The sequence below is a fragment of the Hyperoodon ampullatus genome (genome assembly GCF_949752795.1).
Source record: "Hyperoodon ampullatus genome assembly, chromosome: 11".
In the NCBI taxonomy this organism is placed as follows: Eukaryota; Metazoa; Chordata; class Mammalia; order Artiodactyla; family Ziphiidae; genus Hyperoodon; species Hyperoodon ampullatus.
In genome coordinates, this window is record NC_136924.1 from 20,737,833 (window position 1) to 20,755,816 (window position 17,984).

The 17,984-nt window shown below is 40.9% G+C and overlaps 1 protein-coding gene across 1 annotated transcript in view; it reads left to right on the forward strand.

The window, feature by feature from the left end:
* Positions 1–2,288: 2,288 nt before the first annotated feature.
* The window catches only part of CFAP54 (cilia and flagella associated protein 54), a gene marked incomplete at both ends in the record, with an annotated part of 308,135 nt that continues 292,439 nt past the window's right edge, over positions 2,289–17,984 (forward strand). The window contains 3 exons of the mRNA XM_079714797.1: positions 2,289–2,695; positions 11,780–11,885; positions 14,952–15,095. Coding sequence (XP_079570923.1) covers positions 2,289–2,695; positions 11,780–11,885; positions 14,952–15,095 — 657 coding nt within the window. The remainder of the gene's footprint in view (positions 2,696–11,779; positions 11,886–14,951; positions 15,096–17,984) is intronic.

The window sequence follows — 17,984 nt, forward strand, 5'->3', positions numbered from 1 at the left end:
TGGGACAGTCCAAATGATTAACAACTAAATTAGGAATAGAAAGAGTATTAACCTTATTTATTCTTTCTCTAACAGTAACTTTAAATGATAAAGACTCTTGAATGGGCAGAAAGGATCCTTGCAGCCTGCAAAGACACTAATTATAAGGAAACAGCAATTTACATTATTTATAAGGAAGCTATTTACATTATTTAGCCCTGTCAGGCAGTTGCAGAGCTCTATTCTTTCACTACAGTAAAAAGAATAAAGCAAAGTGACAAGGAAATAGAGAAGGTATTCTAATAGCTGCATCTCATTACAAGAAAGATAACATCTCGAAAAATGTTTTTTAAAATGATTTAAATATAATTTAAACTGAAGAAAATGGAAATATCCATCTTACCACAATGATGATTCAGAGTATAGCACCCATTTAAATATGCAGACAAGCTTTCAAAAACTACTGAAAGTTATGCATTGTTAACTTTAGTGTGTGCAAGGAGGGAAATGACTAAGATGCAATGTTTCATAATTCAAGTATTTGAATTTAATTAGTCACATTTTCTTTTACTAGTGACTTTGAAATGTGTCTGCACTATGAAAGCTTGTTTCTGAGAGCAGCCAGATCAAGCGGGGAGAAATCCACTTTATCTGTTTTATTTTTATTTTCTTTCCTCCTCTGTGACCACTTTAATTTACATTTATCCTGCAGCTTCACTTTCATCAATATAAAAGATAGTACTCAGTGGCAAATTACACCAGCTTTTGATCTGAAGTGGACACATCTGTTATGTAAGAACAAGGAGAAGATGAGAAGAGAAAGAATTTACCAAGCTGATTTTTTTTAAAAGGTCTATTAATACTTTTTGTAAATGCTCCAAGGATAAATTATTTCTTTAGGCCTAAATTCTTTAAAGTCTTAACATTTTTCCTGCTCACTTAAAGACAAGATAAAATCTTGATCAAAGAAGATTTCTACATCCTGATTGGAGAATTGAATTCCTTTCAGTCTGGTGTCAGAGCACCTCGCTGCTTGCCAGGAGGGTTCTTGGGCCATAATTACCTGCCTTGAAAAGCAAAATCATCATCATTTGCCTTCAAAGAATATTAGAGTACACATGACATATTAGGCCAGCCTCACAAATTAGCACAGGTCCACAGAGTCTGCAAGAAATTAGGTCAGACCTGAAAGAAATCAGGCTGTGGTCCAATAAGCTTCTTAATCTTAAATGGGAAATTGGGCTCACAGGGTGTTACGGTTACTGTCTTTATTTATTTTTAAGTTTGACAGAACCAGTAACAGTTTTCAGTGTTAAAGACCTATTTTCCTAAGCCATCAAATATTTCTGATCCTTCTCTTAGATAATTTTTGGCACTGCATAATTTATAAAGAAAGCAAGTTCTGTACTGGTTGGAAACTCATACTTTAAATATATAAACTTACTCTTGCCCATAATGCAGGGAAAGAAAAACTTCCCTTGCCCCCAAATATTTCCCTCGAGGCCATAGTTTCCCCTTCAGAAGCAAAGTCTCCTAAAATCCCTGTTTAAAATGCAAAAGTCTTTAGAGAGTTAACACTTCAAGCATTAGTACACATTAATGTCCAAAGGTTAAGGCTGAGTAAAATGCTCATGAATTTAGAATATAGTGATAATTAGGATAAAGCTGAAATATAAATGAATAAACATAGAGTCATTGTAACTACTAGACACCAAAATCATCCGTAGTTACAGACCTCAGGGTGCAAAAAGAGGGACCAGAATGGATCAGTTGCATGCACTTCATTCTTAAACTGCTGTCAGGTATTACCCTAATTTCAATTCGACTGTTAAGCTTAGTCTTGGGGGATGGTCAATATAGCCTGTTCATTTTGAGCACAGGCTTTGGAGTCAGAAGGCTGAGACCTGGTCCCTGACCCTACTCTGACCTTGGTCAAATGACTAACCTCCCTAAACTCTGGTTTCTTAAACTGTGAAATGGAGATACTAATAATATCCTAAATTGTAAAGCTATAACGATGATTAAATGAAGTAAATGAGATTATGTTCCAAATACTTAGAACAATGCCTGGCACATATTAATGATCATCATTATTAAGTGGTCGAAATGGAAAACGTATAGTTTGGATTTGTGATCCTAAGTTTCTGGCACTCCTATTCGCTCTCTGCCCAGAACCTTCTCTCCTTTCTCATCTCATACAGCGATGAGCCAGAGAGCAAAAGCACCTCAGGAGCAACATTGCTTTCTGGACCGGGTTTTTTCTTCCTTTGCCCTCCAGGGGCCGCTGTGTTTTCCCGAGAGCGCGCGGGATGCCTGGTTGCCACGAGACCGTCGCCAGGCAACCGCGTGTACACACACACTCTTGGTCAGGCTCGGGTCTGGTCAACATGGCGGCGCAAGGCACCTGTTCGACCTCTCCATCCAACGTGTTTCCCACGTCTGTGTCGCCGCCAGGACCGCCGCCGACCCCGCCCCCGACCTCGACTGCGATCTCAAAGATACCCCTGGAGTCAAAGGCGAGCTCTCCCAGCCCACTGCCTCGCTCGACCTGCCGCGAGGACTTGTTGCCCCTCGCAGTGTTTTATGGGCCGCTGGACGCTAAAAACCCACTCCTGGACTCCTGTGAGAAGGAGATCCAGGAGTTGCTAGGCTTTATGAAGAGAAAGAAGGCTTTAGCTACAACGGAGGAAAAGGAGCATGAGTTCCACCGGCGTTGGTAAGCAGAGGCAGGGCTCTGGGGCGGGCGCTGTCTGGAGAAGGGCAACTCCCGGGGCCAAAGGAGGAGATGCTTTTGAGGATGCAGGTGGTGGTCCCGGAGCTGGGTCAGTGTTGCGGACTCAGAACCTGGCCAAAGGGCCCTGGAGATATAAACAAAGTTTAAGAAGTGGAGACTCATCGCTATTACAACCCTTAATTCCTGGTAAATGTATCTTGGCTTCCTGCTCGGGTCAGAATAAAAATCAACAAAGAAATGTTTCATAACTCACCATTTCTGTTTCTGAGTGTCTTCTAATTGCTAATCCATGCCAATAAATTTTTGGCTCACTCACAGTTTTCACAACTTTCCATGTTGTGGGTACAATTTTGTACATGGAGGAAAAGGAATAACTTTGAGGTAGCTCAGGTTCATGAAAAAGTTAATTCTTGATGCCATGAAGTATGTCATTCTGTGAACATTTGTACTTTATTCCTTTTTATATTGTTACTAGGATCACAGTGACTTTTTCTTGATTTTGTGACTCATTTTGCACTTTTGCCTTTTTCTGGATTCTATCACCATGTTATTATCTTGAACTGCAGACTACCTGTTTTTAAGGTTCTTTCCTGTTTGTGTTACCATCTTTCTTTCCCAGTCAAAACACTGAAAACTGAACAGCTAGAAATGTAGACAAGTGGCAAAGAATACCAGAATAGCCAATAGCTTCATCTTATATTTTTCATCCATGTATTTAATATGAAGAAATAGTTTTAACTTATGTTTATTATTCATTCATGCATTTAACTACATATTTATTGAGCACCTCCTAAATATCAGGTTCTATTCCAGGAACTAGGAAAACATCAAGTTAAAAGATATACAAATTCATAGCCTCATGGAGCATGTATTTTTGTGACTACAGACAGCCACTAAACAAATATGTAAGGAAATTATTTTACAAGGAGATAAGTGCTAGGGAGAAAACTAGAGCAGGGAGGAAGATGAGGATATCAGATGGGTGTTATAATTTAAAATGGGATGGCAGGGAGCATGGTCAAGGAAAGTCAGGAAAAGTGACCTTTGAGAATGATGAGAAGATGTTATGGTAGTAAGTGATGAGGATTTCTGTAGAAAGAGTCGGCCACACAGGGAGAATGGCAAGTGTAAAGGTCCTGGGGTGGGATTGTGACTGTGGGAAGGACAGGTTTTGGGCAGAAGTGAGGGAGATGAAGAGTTTAGTTTTTATATATATTAAGATTGAGATGTAATTCACCATCCAGGCAGAGCTATTATGTAGGTAGTTGGACATTTGAGTCTGGAGGTCAGAGGAGAAGTACACTGGGATTCATCAGCATATTGATGATATTTAAGCTTTGACATTTGATGGAATAGCTAAGGGCGTGAGTGTAGATGGAAAAGAGGAGAGTCCATGGACTTAACCCTGGGACCCTCCAACATTGACAAGTTGGGAAGATAAGAAGAAACTGGCAGAGACTAAGAAGGAGCGGCTAAAGAGGTAGAGGAAAACCAGTAAGTGTGTGGTGTACTGAAAGTATTTTAAGAAGGAAGGAATGATCAATCAACTGTGGCAAATCATGCTGATGGGCCAAGTAAGGTGAGAACCAAGAATTGACTAAGGAAAGCACATTACATAGCTAAGCTACATATATTTATATTGAAAATGTTTCTGTGTTGGTGCCTTAGATAGCAGTTTATCTTCCCATCTCCACTACCAACATTCTAGTTCAAACCATCACCATCTCAAATTTTCCCTGCAGCTACTTGAGTCTCAAATCTATCCTTCACATAGCAGTCAGGGTAACCTTTATAAATAAATCACCCACTCCCCTATCTAAAGACTTTTGTTTCTCTTTGCTTTTAGAATAAAATTAAGACTACTTCTGGTGTCTTCCAGGGTCTGAGGCTCTGGCCTTGCCTGCCTCTCTCATCTCAGCTCATTCCTCACTTCTGTCTCAGGACTTTATAGGGAAACAGATCCTTCTGTTTCTCACCCCAGGGACTTTATATTTGATGCCTCCTTTGTCTGAAATGTTCTTTTCTTAACTTTTCAAATATCTGGCTCCTTCTCTTCTTTCAGGTCTTAGCTCAGTTGTTACCTCCTTAGAGTGGCCTTTCATATCAAATGCAGGTTCACCCATCAATTTATACTTGTATTTGTTTCTTTTCTTTTGTACTGTCTATCTGCCTGATTAGAATGTGTAAGCTGGGGCTTCCCGGGTGGCGCAGTGGTTGAGAGTCCGCCTGCCGATGCAGAGGATGCGGGTTCGTGCCCCGGTCTGGGAAGATCCCACATGCCGCAGAGCGGCTGGGCCCGTGAGCCATGGCCGCTGAGCCTGCGCGTCCGGGGCCTGTGCTCTGCAACGGGAGAGGCCACAGCAGTGAGAGGCCTGCGTACCGAAAAAAAAAAAAAAAAAAAAAAAAAAGAATGTGTAAGCTCCCTGATGACGATGAGCCTCTTTTTCATTGCTCTATCACCTACCCTGAGGGTTGGGACATAGTGAACATTCAGTGAATATTTGGCATTGAAAAAATTCAAGAATTACCCTTGCATTCTCAATAATTGTAGACCTGGGTCAACTGGTAAATACAGTATCTGCCCCATCTTTAAACAGAGAGTCACAAACATTAAGGATTGACATGGACCTTTGCCATCTAACCTCTCACATATTTAGCCATTTACTTACAGAATAATTTTTTATTGAGTGCCTACTATATGCCAGGGCCTGCACCAGTCATGGGTTATACAGTGATAAACAAAATAGATATGGGAATCTGTGCTCATAGAGAGAGGGAGATAGGCCTTTAATGAGTCACTAAGTCAACACACAAACAAGGGCTATGAAGAAGCTACTGAGAGCTTATGTGTGCCAGGTATTGCACTAACTGCTGGGGATACAGCAATGAACCAGACAAAAATCCCTGCTTTCTTGGTGCTTATATTCTAGAGGGGGAAATAGACAATAAACATATAAAAGAAGTAATTTTATGGTGACCTAGAAAATGATAAATGCTAGGGAGAAAAAGAGAGGAAGGGTTATGGAGTGGGAGACAGGAGGTTGCAATTTTCAATAGATAACACTTGAGCACAGGCTTAACGGCAACACAGCGGAGACCTGCCTTCAAAGGAATGGTGAGGGAGGTGACATTAAGCTGAGATTAGAAGGATGCCTGGCAGTAGGGCTTCCCTGGTGACGCAGTGGTTAAGAATCTGCCTGCCAATGCAGGGGACACAGGTTCGAGCCCTGGTCCAGGAAGATCCCACATGCCACGGAGCAACTAAGCCTGTGCGCCACAACTACTGAGCCTGTGCTCTAGAGCCCATGAGCCACAACTGCTGAGCCTGCATGCCACAACTGCTGAAGCCCGAGCGCCTAGAGCCCGTGCTCTGCAACAAGAGAAGCCACCGCAATAAGAAGCCCTCGCACCACAATGAAGAGTAGCCCCTGCTCGCCACAACTAGAGAAAGCCAGCGCCTGGCAGTCAACCAGCAAGGAGAGCGGATAAACAGAGGGAACAAGCATGTGGGACGATCTGGGCAGGAAGAGTCGGGGGGGCCTTTGGAGGAACGGACAGAGCCCTGTCTAGCACAGTGTGGAGAGTGTGGGTGCAGTGGTATGAGATGAGATTAGAGGAGTAGGTAGGGCTGTGGAAGGTTTTAGAGGCCATTTATAGAGTCTGCATTTATTCCAAATGCAACGGGAGACCATTGCCCAGTTTTTGACAAAGAATTAACCTTATGTGATTTTTGTTTTAAAATATTTTGGTCACTTTGTCCAAATGGGGCAATGATGGCGATGTGGAGACCAGTTAGGAGTACAGGAGGTAGGAGTTTTTTTTTTTTTTTTTTGCGGTACGCGGGCCTCTCACTGTTGTGGCCTCTCCCGTTGCGGAGCACAGGCTCCGGGTGCGCAGGCTCAGCGGCCATGGCTCACGGGCCCAGCCGCTCCGCGGCATGTGGGATCCTCCCAGACCGGGGCACGAACCCGTGTCCCCTGCATTGGCAGGCGGACTCTCAACCACTGCACCACCAGGGAAGCCCAGGAGTTGTTTTTATAACATATTTGACAGATGGTTATTTTTTAAAATCAAAAATTGTTTCTTTTTATAACTACAGGAACTTCTGTAAGCATGAAAATTCATTTTATCTAAAATATAGATTTTGATCATATCAGCAATGTCCTTAAATTTAGAGTGTGATATATTTTAAAGGTATGCTTTTGTTATAAGCACATAAAATTTTGATATTCTGTTTATACAGTTATGATTTTTGTTTTAGAAAATTCTAAGTATCCAACAGCAGCTATAATCAAATAGCAAACCAAAATATATTAACATTCTTTTCTTAAATGATATACATTACATAGTATGTATTATATTTTCCTGATTTAATTATTATGTAAGCCATTCCCAATGAGCAGTCTTAACTTGAACTTATGGTACACTTTAAAAAAAAAATTCTCTTATTATATAACCTTGATTGATTTAACGAAGCTGGTATTTTTCTTTTATGAGTAACAAACCTACTCATCATCATCTCATCTGTAAGGTTTGGAAGAATTAACTCTTTCATCTACATAATTTAAGAATTCTATCAAGACTTGGTGAATTTCTTGGATTCATTATATTTATTCTAATACTATAGCATTTCATGAAGCAGCAAATGAACATGAAAAGGGTAAAACAAACAAACAAACAAAGCAAAACACATTTACCTTTTTAAACTTCTATGGGCTGTATTTGCCACACTCTTTATTTGGCATGGTTATTTACTACAAGGTACATGTATATATATTTCCTACCCCTAAATATTATTAATCAGTCCATGAAGGTAGGAATACCCTGTACCCCCTCTTCCCTTGTCACTCATTTAATTACCTAAATGAATTAATCAACATGTTTCTGTTGAGGTTGTTCCATTAATACCCCAACGTGTACATGGTAAATATTGATACTAGAGCCATCTTCAGTCCTTAAGTTTAGCTTCCTGTCTGTATTAGTCAGCTTGGGCTACTAATTACTAACTAGTAATTACTAATTAGTCAGTTTGGGCTGCCATAACAAAATACCATAGACTGGGTGGCTTAAGCAACGGAAATTTGTTTTCTCACAGTTCTGGAGGCTAAAAGTCCCAGACAAGCGTCTGGCAGGAGCAGTTTCTGGTGAGAGCTCTCTTCCTGGCTTGCAGATGTCCACTTTGTTCTCATATAGCCTTTCCTCTGTGCAAGCACAGAGAGACAGAGATGGGATGGGGGTGGGGCGGTTAGAGAGAGAGAGAGAGGGAGAGAGAACAAGCTCTCTGGTGTCTCTTTTTAGAATGGATTAATCCCAGTGGACTAGGGCCCCACCCTTATGACCTCATTATCCTTAATTACTTCCTTAGAGTCTCCCTCTCCAAATACAGCTACACTGTGGATTAGGGCTTCAACATATGAATTTTGAGGGGATGCACATATTGTCCATAACACCATTATGTAGAAATTTATGAGATAGGACTGGACCACTGCTAAGAGAAATTTGGATTTTTCCTAGAAGCATTAATAATTTCTGAGAGGGGAAAGGAGTAAATATTAACTAAATGAGTGAACAAAACAGGCAGTGATCTGCTACCCTTTGAATTCTGATCAGAAACCATGTAGGAAGCATAGCCCTAAACTGACTGGGTATTTGAACCCTGGAACTCTCCACAGAAAAGCAAAAAAAAAAAAAAAAAATAAGAACAAGGGATTCTTTTCCCTAGTCGTTTATATTCATTCATTCATTCTTTCAACAAGTGTGTATTGAGTACTGACATATTCTAGACATTCACTACTCTTGGGGGCTGGGCAATGAATAACATACACGAGGTCCTTGCCCTCAGGGAGTTCATATTCCAGAGGACTGGAAGGCCCAGTAATATACTGGCTACGAGCATAGATGCACCCTGCCTCAGTTTCATCAACTGTATATTTTGGATACTGATATTACCCATCTCAGTTGTTGTGAAAATGAAATGAAAAATATTCATGTTGCCAAAAGACCAAGAATAGGCAAAACAATACTGAAGAAGAACAAAGTTGGAGGACTGACACTACCTGACTTCAAGACTTACTATAAAGCTACACTAACCAAGACAGCGTGGTATGGCAAAAGAATGGACAAATAGATCAAAGGCACAGAATAAAGAGCCCAGACTGACATAAATATAGTCAACTGGTCTATCACAAAGGAGTAATGTTAATACAATGGAGCAAAGACAGTCTTTTTAACAATGGTGCTGGAACAACTGGACATGCACATGTGAAAAATTGAATCTAGACACAGACTTTTACATCCTTCCCAAAAATTAACTCAAAATGGATCACAAACCTAAATGTAAAATGCAATGCTGTAAAACTCCTAGAAGATAATGTAGGAGAAATCTAGATGACCGTGGGTTTGGCAATGACTTTTAAGATACAACACCAAAGGCACGATCCATGAAAGAAAGAATTGATAAATTGGACTTCATTAAAATTAAAATTTTCTGCCCTGTGAAAGACACTGTCAAGCGAATGAAAGCCAAGCCACAGACTGGGAGAAAATACTTGCAAAAGACATATCTGATAGGACTACTATCCAAAATATACATAGAACTCTAGAAACTCAGCATTAGGAAAACAAACAACCTGATTTAAAAAGGAAGCCAAGGGCTTCCCTGGTGGCGCAGTGGTTGAGTACGCCTGCCGATGCAGGGGACGCGGGTTTGTGCCCCAGTCCAGGAAGATCCCACATGCCGCGGAGCGGTGGGGCCCGTGAGCCATGGCCGCTGACCCTGCGTGTCCGGAGCCTGTGCTCCGCAATGGGAGAGGCCACAGCAGTGAGAGGCCTGCGTACCGCAAAAAAAAAAAAAAAAAAAAAAAAAAAAAAAACGAGCCAAAAACCTTAACAGACATCTACCCAAGGAAGATATACAAATGGCAAATACATATATGAAAAGATGCTCTAAATCATATGTTATCAGGAAGATGCAAGTTAAAACAATGAGATACCACTACACAACTATTAGAATGACCAAAATCCAGAACAATAAGAACACCAAATGCTGACAAGGATGTGGGTCAACAGGAAAATTCTCATTCACTGCTGGTGGAAATGCAGAGGTACAAGCCACTTTTGAAGACAGCTTGATGTTTTCTTACAAAACTAAACACACTCTTACCATATAATCCAGCAGTTGTGATCCTTGGTATTTACCCAAAGGAGTTGAAAACTTATGTCCATATGGAAATCTGCACATGGATGTTAATAGCAGCTTTACTCAAATTGCTAAGACTTGGACGCAAACAAGATGTCTCTCAGTAAGTAAACTGATAAACTGTGGTATATACAGACAATGGAATATTATTCAATGCTAAAAGGAAATAAGCTATCAAGCCATGGAAAAAACATGGGTGAATCTTACATGCAGATTACTAAGTGAAAGAAGCCAATCTGAAAATGATACATATATATGATTCCAACTATATGACATTTTGAAAAAGGCAAAACTATGGAGACAGTAAAAAGTTCAATGGTTGCCTGGGGTTAGTGGGGAGGGAGTGATGCACAGGCAGAGCACAGACGATCTTTAGGGCAGTGAAACTACTCTGTATGATACAATGGTGGATACATGTCATTATACATTTGTCCAAACCCATAGAATGGACAACACCAAGGATAAACACTAATGTAAACTATGGACACTGGGTGATAATGATGTGTCAGTGTAGGTTCATTAATTGTTAACAAATGTACCACTTTGGTGGGTGATGTTGATAATGGAGGAGGCTGTGCCTGTGCGGGAGATGGTGGTATACAGGGAATCTCTATACTTTCTGCTCAGTTCTTCTGTGGACTTAGAACTACTCTAAAAAATAAAGTCAATTTAAAAAAATGCATACAAAGAGTATAGTCCCAATGTTCATAGCAGCAGTATTTATAATAGCTAAGATATGGAAACAACCTGTGTCCTTCAACAGATGAATGGATAAAGAAGATGTCTTTATCACACACACACGAGGGCACGCACACAATGGAATATTACTCAGCCATAACAAAGAATAAAATCTTGCTATTTGCAGCAACATGGATAGACTTGGAGGGCATTATGCTAGGTGAAAGAAGTCAGACAGAGAATGACGAATACTGTACGATATCACTTCTATGTGGAATCTAAAAAATACAACAAACTAGTGAAAATAACAAAAAAGAAATGGACTCCCAGACATAGAGAACAAACTAGTGGTTTGTTCTAGAAGGGGGAGGGGAAAGATGGAGGTAGGGGATTAAGAGGTACAAACTACTATGTATAAAATAAATAAGAGGTACAAACTACTATGTATAAAATAAATAAGCTACAAGGATATATTGTACAGCACAGGAAATATGGTCAATATTTGATAATAACTATAAAATTGTGAATCACTATGTTGTACATCTAAAACTTATATAATATTATATATCAACTATACCCCAATAAAAAATAGTAAAATTAAAACCATTAAAAATGCGTATAAAGAACTATCAGTGCTTGTTATAAAGGAAACAATACTTTTAACCATAATTACGTTTATCAATAATTAGACATTAACAATAAAGCACATTAAAAAGAGCATGGACTTCCCTGGTGGCACAGTGGTTAAGAATCCGCCTGCCAATGCAGGGTACACGGGTTCAAGCCCTGGTCTGGGAAGATCCCACATGCCGTGGTGCAACTAAGCCTGTGCACCACAACTACTGAGCCTGCGCTCTAGAGCCCATGAACCACAACTACTGAAGCCCGTGTGCCACAACTATTGAAGCCCGGGTGCCTAGAGCCCCTGCTCCGCAACGAGAAGCCACCGCAATGAGAAGCCCACGCACCACAACGAAGAGCAGCCCCCAATCCCCGCTCACCGCAACTAGAGAAAGCCTGTGCTAAGCAAGGAAGACCCAACGCGCCAAAAATAAAATAAATAAATTTATAAAACCCCCCACCTGAATACTTAAAAAAAGAAGAGCACAAGGTAAGTTTTTAAGGATTGCTTGCTAATTTAGGTTTTCTGCTGACTTTGAGGATATCATTTTACTTTATGATTTTTACAGCGCCACCTCTTTGTTTAATATCTGGACCAAATACGCCCCCCGGCTGCCAGCTGCCTATTACAACGAAAAGCTTCTGAAGGTTGGAGATAGACTTTGTGAAATGAAAGTAAGTACCTCCGGAGTAGAAAGAGCCCAAATGAAACTCATTTGGCTAACTATTATCTTTTTGATTTGATACCATTCCTATTTTACATGATTTGATTTTTTTTCTTAGAAAAATATAAGGGAATACATACAAATTTTAATGACGCACAGTAACCAAAAAAGTGTTCACTCTAAAATTTTGTGGTTGGGATTCTCCAGAGGTGAGAGATTCCTGAACAGAAAGACAGTTGGCGAAGCATAAGCACAGCCACTAGTGAACAGAGGGTGTGGTAGGCGCCCGACAGGAAATGCTGAGTCATCATGTTCCTACCTTATACAAAGGAGCCCAGACACCACTTCCTGTTGTTTTTCACATGGCTGGCCTTGCCCAGCAGACAACTCTCATAGCTCCTGGCCTTGCTGCTATGTTGCTTGCTTCCAGGTGTCTTGTTTTAATGACTTTCAGCTCCTTCTTTACATTTTGCTGTATGTATCAGTAATTTCAGCGGTCATTCCATACATACCCTGTTTCTTGCTCGGTGTTGTATTCCAACCGACTTTGTGCCCTTTTTCTAGTTCTATAGCAATGCGGAAGTATTGGATTGCTGTGGACTCATAAGACTTAAGTTTGATAAGACCACACCATGGCTAGGTTTTCAGTGAACGAAAATGTGAATTTTCCCTCTAAGGTCTGGCACAGGCCCAAATTATTCCAAATTAAATATGAGTCTTTGGCACACGTGGGATCCTTGGACTAAGAGTTATTTTACACAAAGTGATTTTACGCCAGACACCAGCAGTATTCAGTCTGTTACCGAGCCAGGTCCATTTTCCCCACGCAGAGAGAGCCAAATGCTGAGCCGCTGAGGTTTGCAGCAGAGAAAGAGTTTATTCACAAGGCAGCCAAGCGAAGAACGAGTCTCAGATCCGCCTCCCCTAAGGCGAGGGAGTTGGGGATATTTACGAGATATAAGCAGAGTGGTTTTCGGCACGGGGAAAGATGACTGGAGGTACGGAAAATGGTGAGGTAGTCGGTGTTCTGCGCAGGTTCATCTGGGCTACGTGCTTCTGTGTATTCAAAATGGAGGCGTTTAGCAGGACCGGAGGGCGGAGTTTTCCAGCCTCTGACGTCAAAAGGCCATTCAAGGGTCACCTGCGCAGGCCCAGTTTTAGGGTCGGTGGTCCCAACCAGCCCCAGCCGGTTCGCCGTGGGCAAGAGCTGACTCCAAGTTCCTGTGAAACAGCCGACCTGCGTGAAGCTGGGAAGTTATGCAATTTATGAGAGGAAAAAAGAAAGAGGAAAAAACAAAACAAAACAAAACGAAAGCGGGCTTAATCAGTTAAGGTAGTTCACAAACAAAGCGGTTTTACCAAGCCGTTCCCTTATCTGTTCTGTAAGACAAGCTTACGAATTTCTATTTGTCATGAGCTTCCGTTAACTCTGTGGGGGCAGTTTCAAGTCTTCTCAATCTACAGTTTCTCAGCTTCATTTCCCTCCTCCATTTCTACTTTCTGGACTTGAATCTTTTTGGTCTGGGAGGGAAAGTTACCAATTAGAGGCTAAGATGTGGAGGAACTTTCATAAGGAAGCACTAAGATCTATTTTCTGCTGCCCAAATTAGAGAATCATCTTAGCTCCATGTAATTGGACCGTACGGAGTTTGGAAAACCACAGAAAAAAGCCCCAGGTGAGATCCAACTTGTAAGCTATATTCATGTGAAGTGGAATAATAGTTTTGACCAGAATTAGAGGCGTGCCCCCCTATTTTTTATGCTTCTGCTCAACATAATAAGAAGCTGGTGATACACAGCCCAGTTTGGGGTGGTTTGAGAAGTACCCAGGTGGTTGGAAGGAAGAAGAAGGAGCATTTTACAGGTTGATAAAGGAAGTTGATGTTGGGTAGTGGCTAAGGATTCAGAATATTTCAGGTAGGATATTTACAAATTTACGTAGAGGAACAAAGAAAAGGTTTTAACTACTTTTCAGTGACGGGAAAGTGGGCCGGTAAAGGTATTTGTAATCCTGGAAACAAACTAGAGTGGTTACTTTGGTTTCTAGAATCTAGTTTTATTTTAGTTACAGTAGAACTCATCTTGTTGGACCACGCTGGTTTTGAACCTAGATTTGAATTCATTATGTGAATCAAAGTTAGAGCGAAAAGATTCAGAATTAGTGAGCAAGTAACAAGTCAATAGAAATAGAAACAAAACAGCGTTTGACTGTGGTGCCTCCTGAGGGACGAGGTCACCCAATAGGCAGTTCACACCCAGGGCAGCTGCTTTTCCTGGAAACACAGTTGCAGGGGAGGAAGCAGAGAAAGGGTTGCAGCTGAGTCATATGTAAAACCCTGCTCACATCCACCGCCCTGAAACTCTCCAGGTCAACTGTGCCCCGTGGGCTTCAGAAATGAGGCATCTGACTTTGTAATTGGAATGTCAGCATGAATTAGAACTAACAAGAATCATAGCAGCTCAGACTTTTTTGATTCGTCCTGATATAACTTCAGAGACTGTCGACAGATGAGCCATCTCATCCCCTGCATTTTTCTCTTCTCCCTTCTTTCTTTCCTTCCTTCCTTCCTTTTTTCTTTTTTCTCCCTTCTTTTCTCCCTCCTTCCCCCTTTTGTCCCTCCCTTTCTGCCCTCTCCTACTCTTTCTTTCTTTTTTGGAGCTTAGGAGGTATCAGAGAAGCAGGGCTGGTTATGCAACTCTTCTGCCTCTCTCACTGAGTTTGTGGGTTACCATGATCTGTTGAGGTTAAACCTTTGGTTTTTGAGTATATCCAGGTTATTACCACACACAGTGCCCTGGTGAATATTCCCATCTTTGAGGTCATGATGGTCTCATCTCACAATTGGCTTGTTGTGAGGAGAATTAAATGAAATAATGCACATGCATTGCCAAGCACAGTGTCTGTTAAGTTTGTGTTTGGAAATAGTAGGGATAATGGTGTCATGGTGATAGTAATAGCAGTAATAGTAGTAATCAACATTGACACTATCAAGAATAATACGAATATTACCTAATTTTAATAATGATAAGCAAAATGATATTTTGAAACCTTCATCAAGTCCTCTTTTTATTTCAGGAATATAAATTGGCCCTTTTACAGTGCTATGGGAGATATCTTCAGCAGTTCAGCATCAACTTTGACGAGAATAAAGCAGATGTGAACCAATTCAAAAGCGTCTTTTTTCCAAAAGGCTTTGAAGACAAAAGTGCTGCGCATACGGTAAGATGAAAGCAGTAGCTAAAATAGCTACCATTTATGATTATGCAATAGTCTGTCCTTTACTTGACAGCTTCTAAATGTCTTTAATTTGCTTAGCATGGTATTTACTTGTGTGCTGTAAGTTACTTAATAAATATTTTCTGTGCTGGATGAGAAAGTGCACTTATTAAATTTTGTAAAGATGCTTTGGAGATTTGTCACTATAATCACTTATTCATCCAGGAGACAGTATTTATTATTATTATTATAACTAGTATTGGTAGAATGCTTTTAGTCTACAAAGTACTTTAGAAAACATTGGATCCTCACAATAACTCTATGAATTAGATACTGTTATTATCCCTGTTGTACAAGAGAGAAAAAGAAAGCTAATCACACAGTATAATAAGTAGTGGCTCTGGAGAGGAAACATAGATCTTTTGATACAAAAGAAATTTTATGCTTTTTTCTACTATACCAGTATTATTATGTTAATTGCTACCAATGAGTCACTGGTAGAGCAGTTACCATGTGCTAGGTAGTCTTCTAAATGCATTATATGAATTGTTATCTTGCAGCCTCATGGCAGTCCTAAGAGACGGGTACTATTATGCCTCTTTTACAGATGAAGAAACTGAGGCTTACTGGAGAGTGAGAAACCCAGCCCCCTTAAAGCAGTGGGCAGAGCTGGTGTTTGAACCCTAATCAGTCTGACTGCAAGGCTATGTTATTCCAAATTTAATGATTATTCTAGGCCTTGGAAACAACATGTGGTTTAATAAGCAGAAAAGCTCAAGCATGTTTGAAGGCACATTCAGTTTGCCTGTAACATAGGTGCATGAATGAGAATACTGGGCAATGTGAGTGGGTGCTTAAATTGTATGGCGTGGACGGGGGTGGGCATCCTGATACCAACAAATAATTCTTGGGACACCAGGTGAATGTCCTACAGTTCAACTCAATTCTGACCATCTACCCAGAGACAGTGTCAGATCCCATAGTTTGAGGGTTCAGTCTTACAAAACCACCTCCTCCCACTTCAGATGCCAGTTGCAAGCTCAGGTCATTACCTGTACTTCTGACTGACTGGCTATAAATCACAGGTTCCCGCGACCCCCTCCTTGGGCCCGATAATTTGCTGCAGTGGTTCACAGAACTTGTGGAAACATTTTACTTACTAGATTACAGGTTTATTATAAAAGGATATAATATAGCTCAGCAACAGCCAGAGGGAAGAGATACATAGAGCAAGGTGTGGGGAAAGGGTGCGGGGCTTCCATGGCCTCTGCAGACACACCACTCTCCCAGCACCTCCACATGTTCATCACCCTGGAAGCTTCCCAAACCCCATCCTTTTGGGTTTTTATGGAGGATTCATAGCATAGTCATGATTGATTGAATCATTGGCCATTGGTGATAGATTCAACTTCCAGCCCCTCCCCCCTTCCCTGGAGGTCAGGGGCTGGGACTGAAAGTGCTAAACCTCTAATCACATGGTTGGCTCCACAGGCAACTAACCTCCATCCTTAGGCACTTTCCAAAAGTACCTCATGAACATAGCAGAACATATCTTTGTCACTCTTAACACTTACGAAATTCCAAGGGTTTTGGGAGAGCTAGGAACTATGGATGAAGACCAGATACATATGAGAAATATATTTTGGCCAACTGAATGACCAAATCCATATTTCTTGTAAACTGTAATATCTCAGTGCCCCATTGGGAAGAGTGCTGAATGAAAAGTTTGAATTTTTAAGGCCCCTCCTATATCACTCTGGTCCAGGCTTCCATATCTCTCTCTTACACTGTTGAATTATTCTGCTTCCATTTCCATTCAGCTTCCCTAGCTGTGAAACCAACTACATGGTGGCTAGAAATAGTTTACATGTATCCAAGCAGGAAGTCTGCCTGGTAGACTAAGGCTCATTTGTGTTACTAAGACTCTCCACTCCCAGTAGTACTGATGATTCTCTAGCCAAAATCTCTCTTCTGAACTCCCTATCTATCCAGTGAACATCATAAAGATCTCACACTTGTCGTGTCCAAAACTGAGCTCATCTTCTTTTCTTCCATAATTGGCTCCAGCCAGTAACCCAAGCAGGAAACTGTTGCAGACCTCTTCTGCTCTCTTACCTCCCACTTCTTTTTTTTTAAAAACATCTTTATTGGAGTATAATTGCTTTACAATGGTGTGTTAGTTTCTGCTGTATAGCAAAGTGAATCAGCTATACGTTTACATATATCCCCATATCCCCTCCCTCTTGCATCTCCCTCACCCTCCCTATCCCACCCCTCTAGGTGGACACAAAGCACCGAGCTGATCTCCCTGTGCTATGCAGCTGCTTCCCACTAGCTATCTATTTTACATTTGGTAGTGTATATATGTCCATGCCACTCTCTCACTTCATCCCAGTTTACCCTTCCCCCTTCCGTGTCCTCAAGTCCATTCTCTATGTCTGCATCTTTATTCCCGTCCTGCCCCTAGGTTCTTCAGAACAAATTTTTTTTTTTAGATTCCATGTATATGTGTTACCATACAGTATTTGTTTTTCTCTTTCTGACTTACTTCACTCTGTATGACAGTCTCTAGGTCCATCCACCTCACTACAAATAATTTAGTTTCTTTTTATGGCTGAGTAATATTCCATTGTATATATGTACCACATCTTCTTTATCCATTCATCTGTGGATGGACACTTAGGTTGCTTCCATCTCCTGGCTATTGTAAATAGAGCTGCAATGAACATTGTGGTATATTACTCTTTTTGAATTATGGTTTTCTTAGGGTATTTGCCTAGTAGTGGGATTGCTGGGTCATATGGTAATTCTATTTTTGGTTTTTTAAGGAACCGTCATACTGTTCTCCATAGTGGCTGTATCAATTTACATTCCCACCAACAGTGCAAGAGG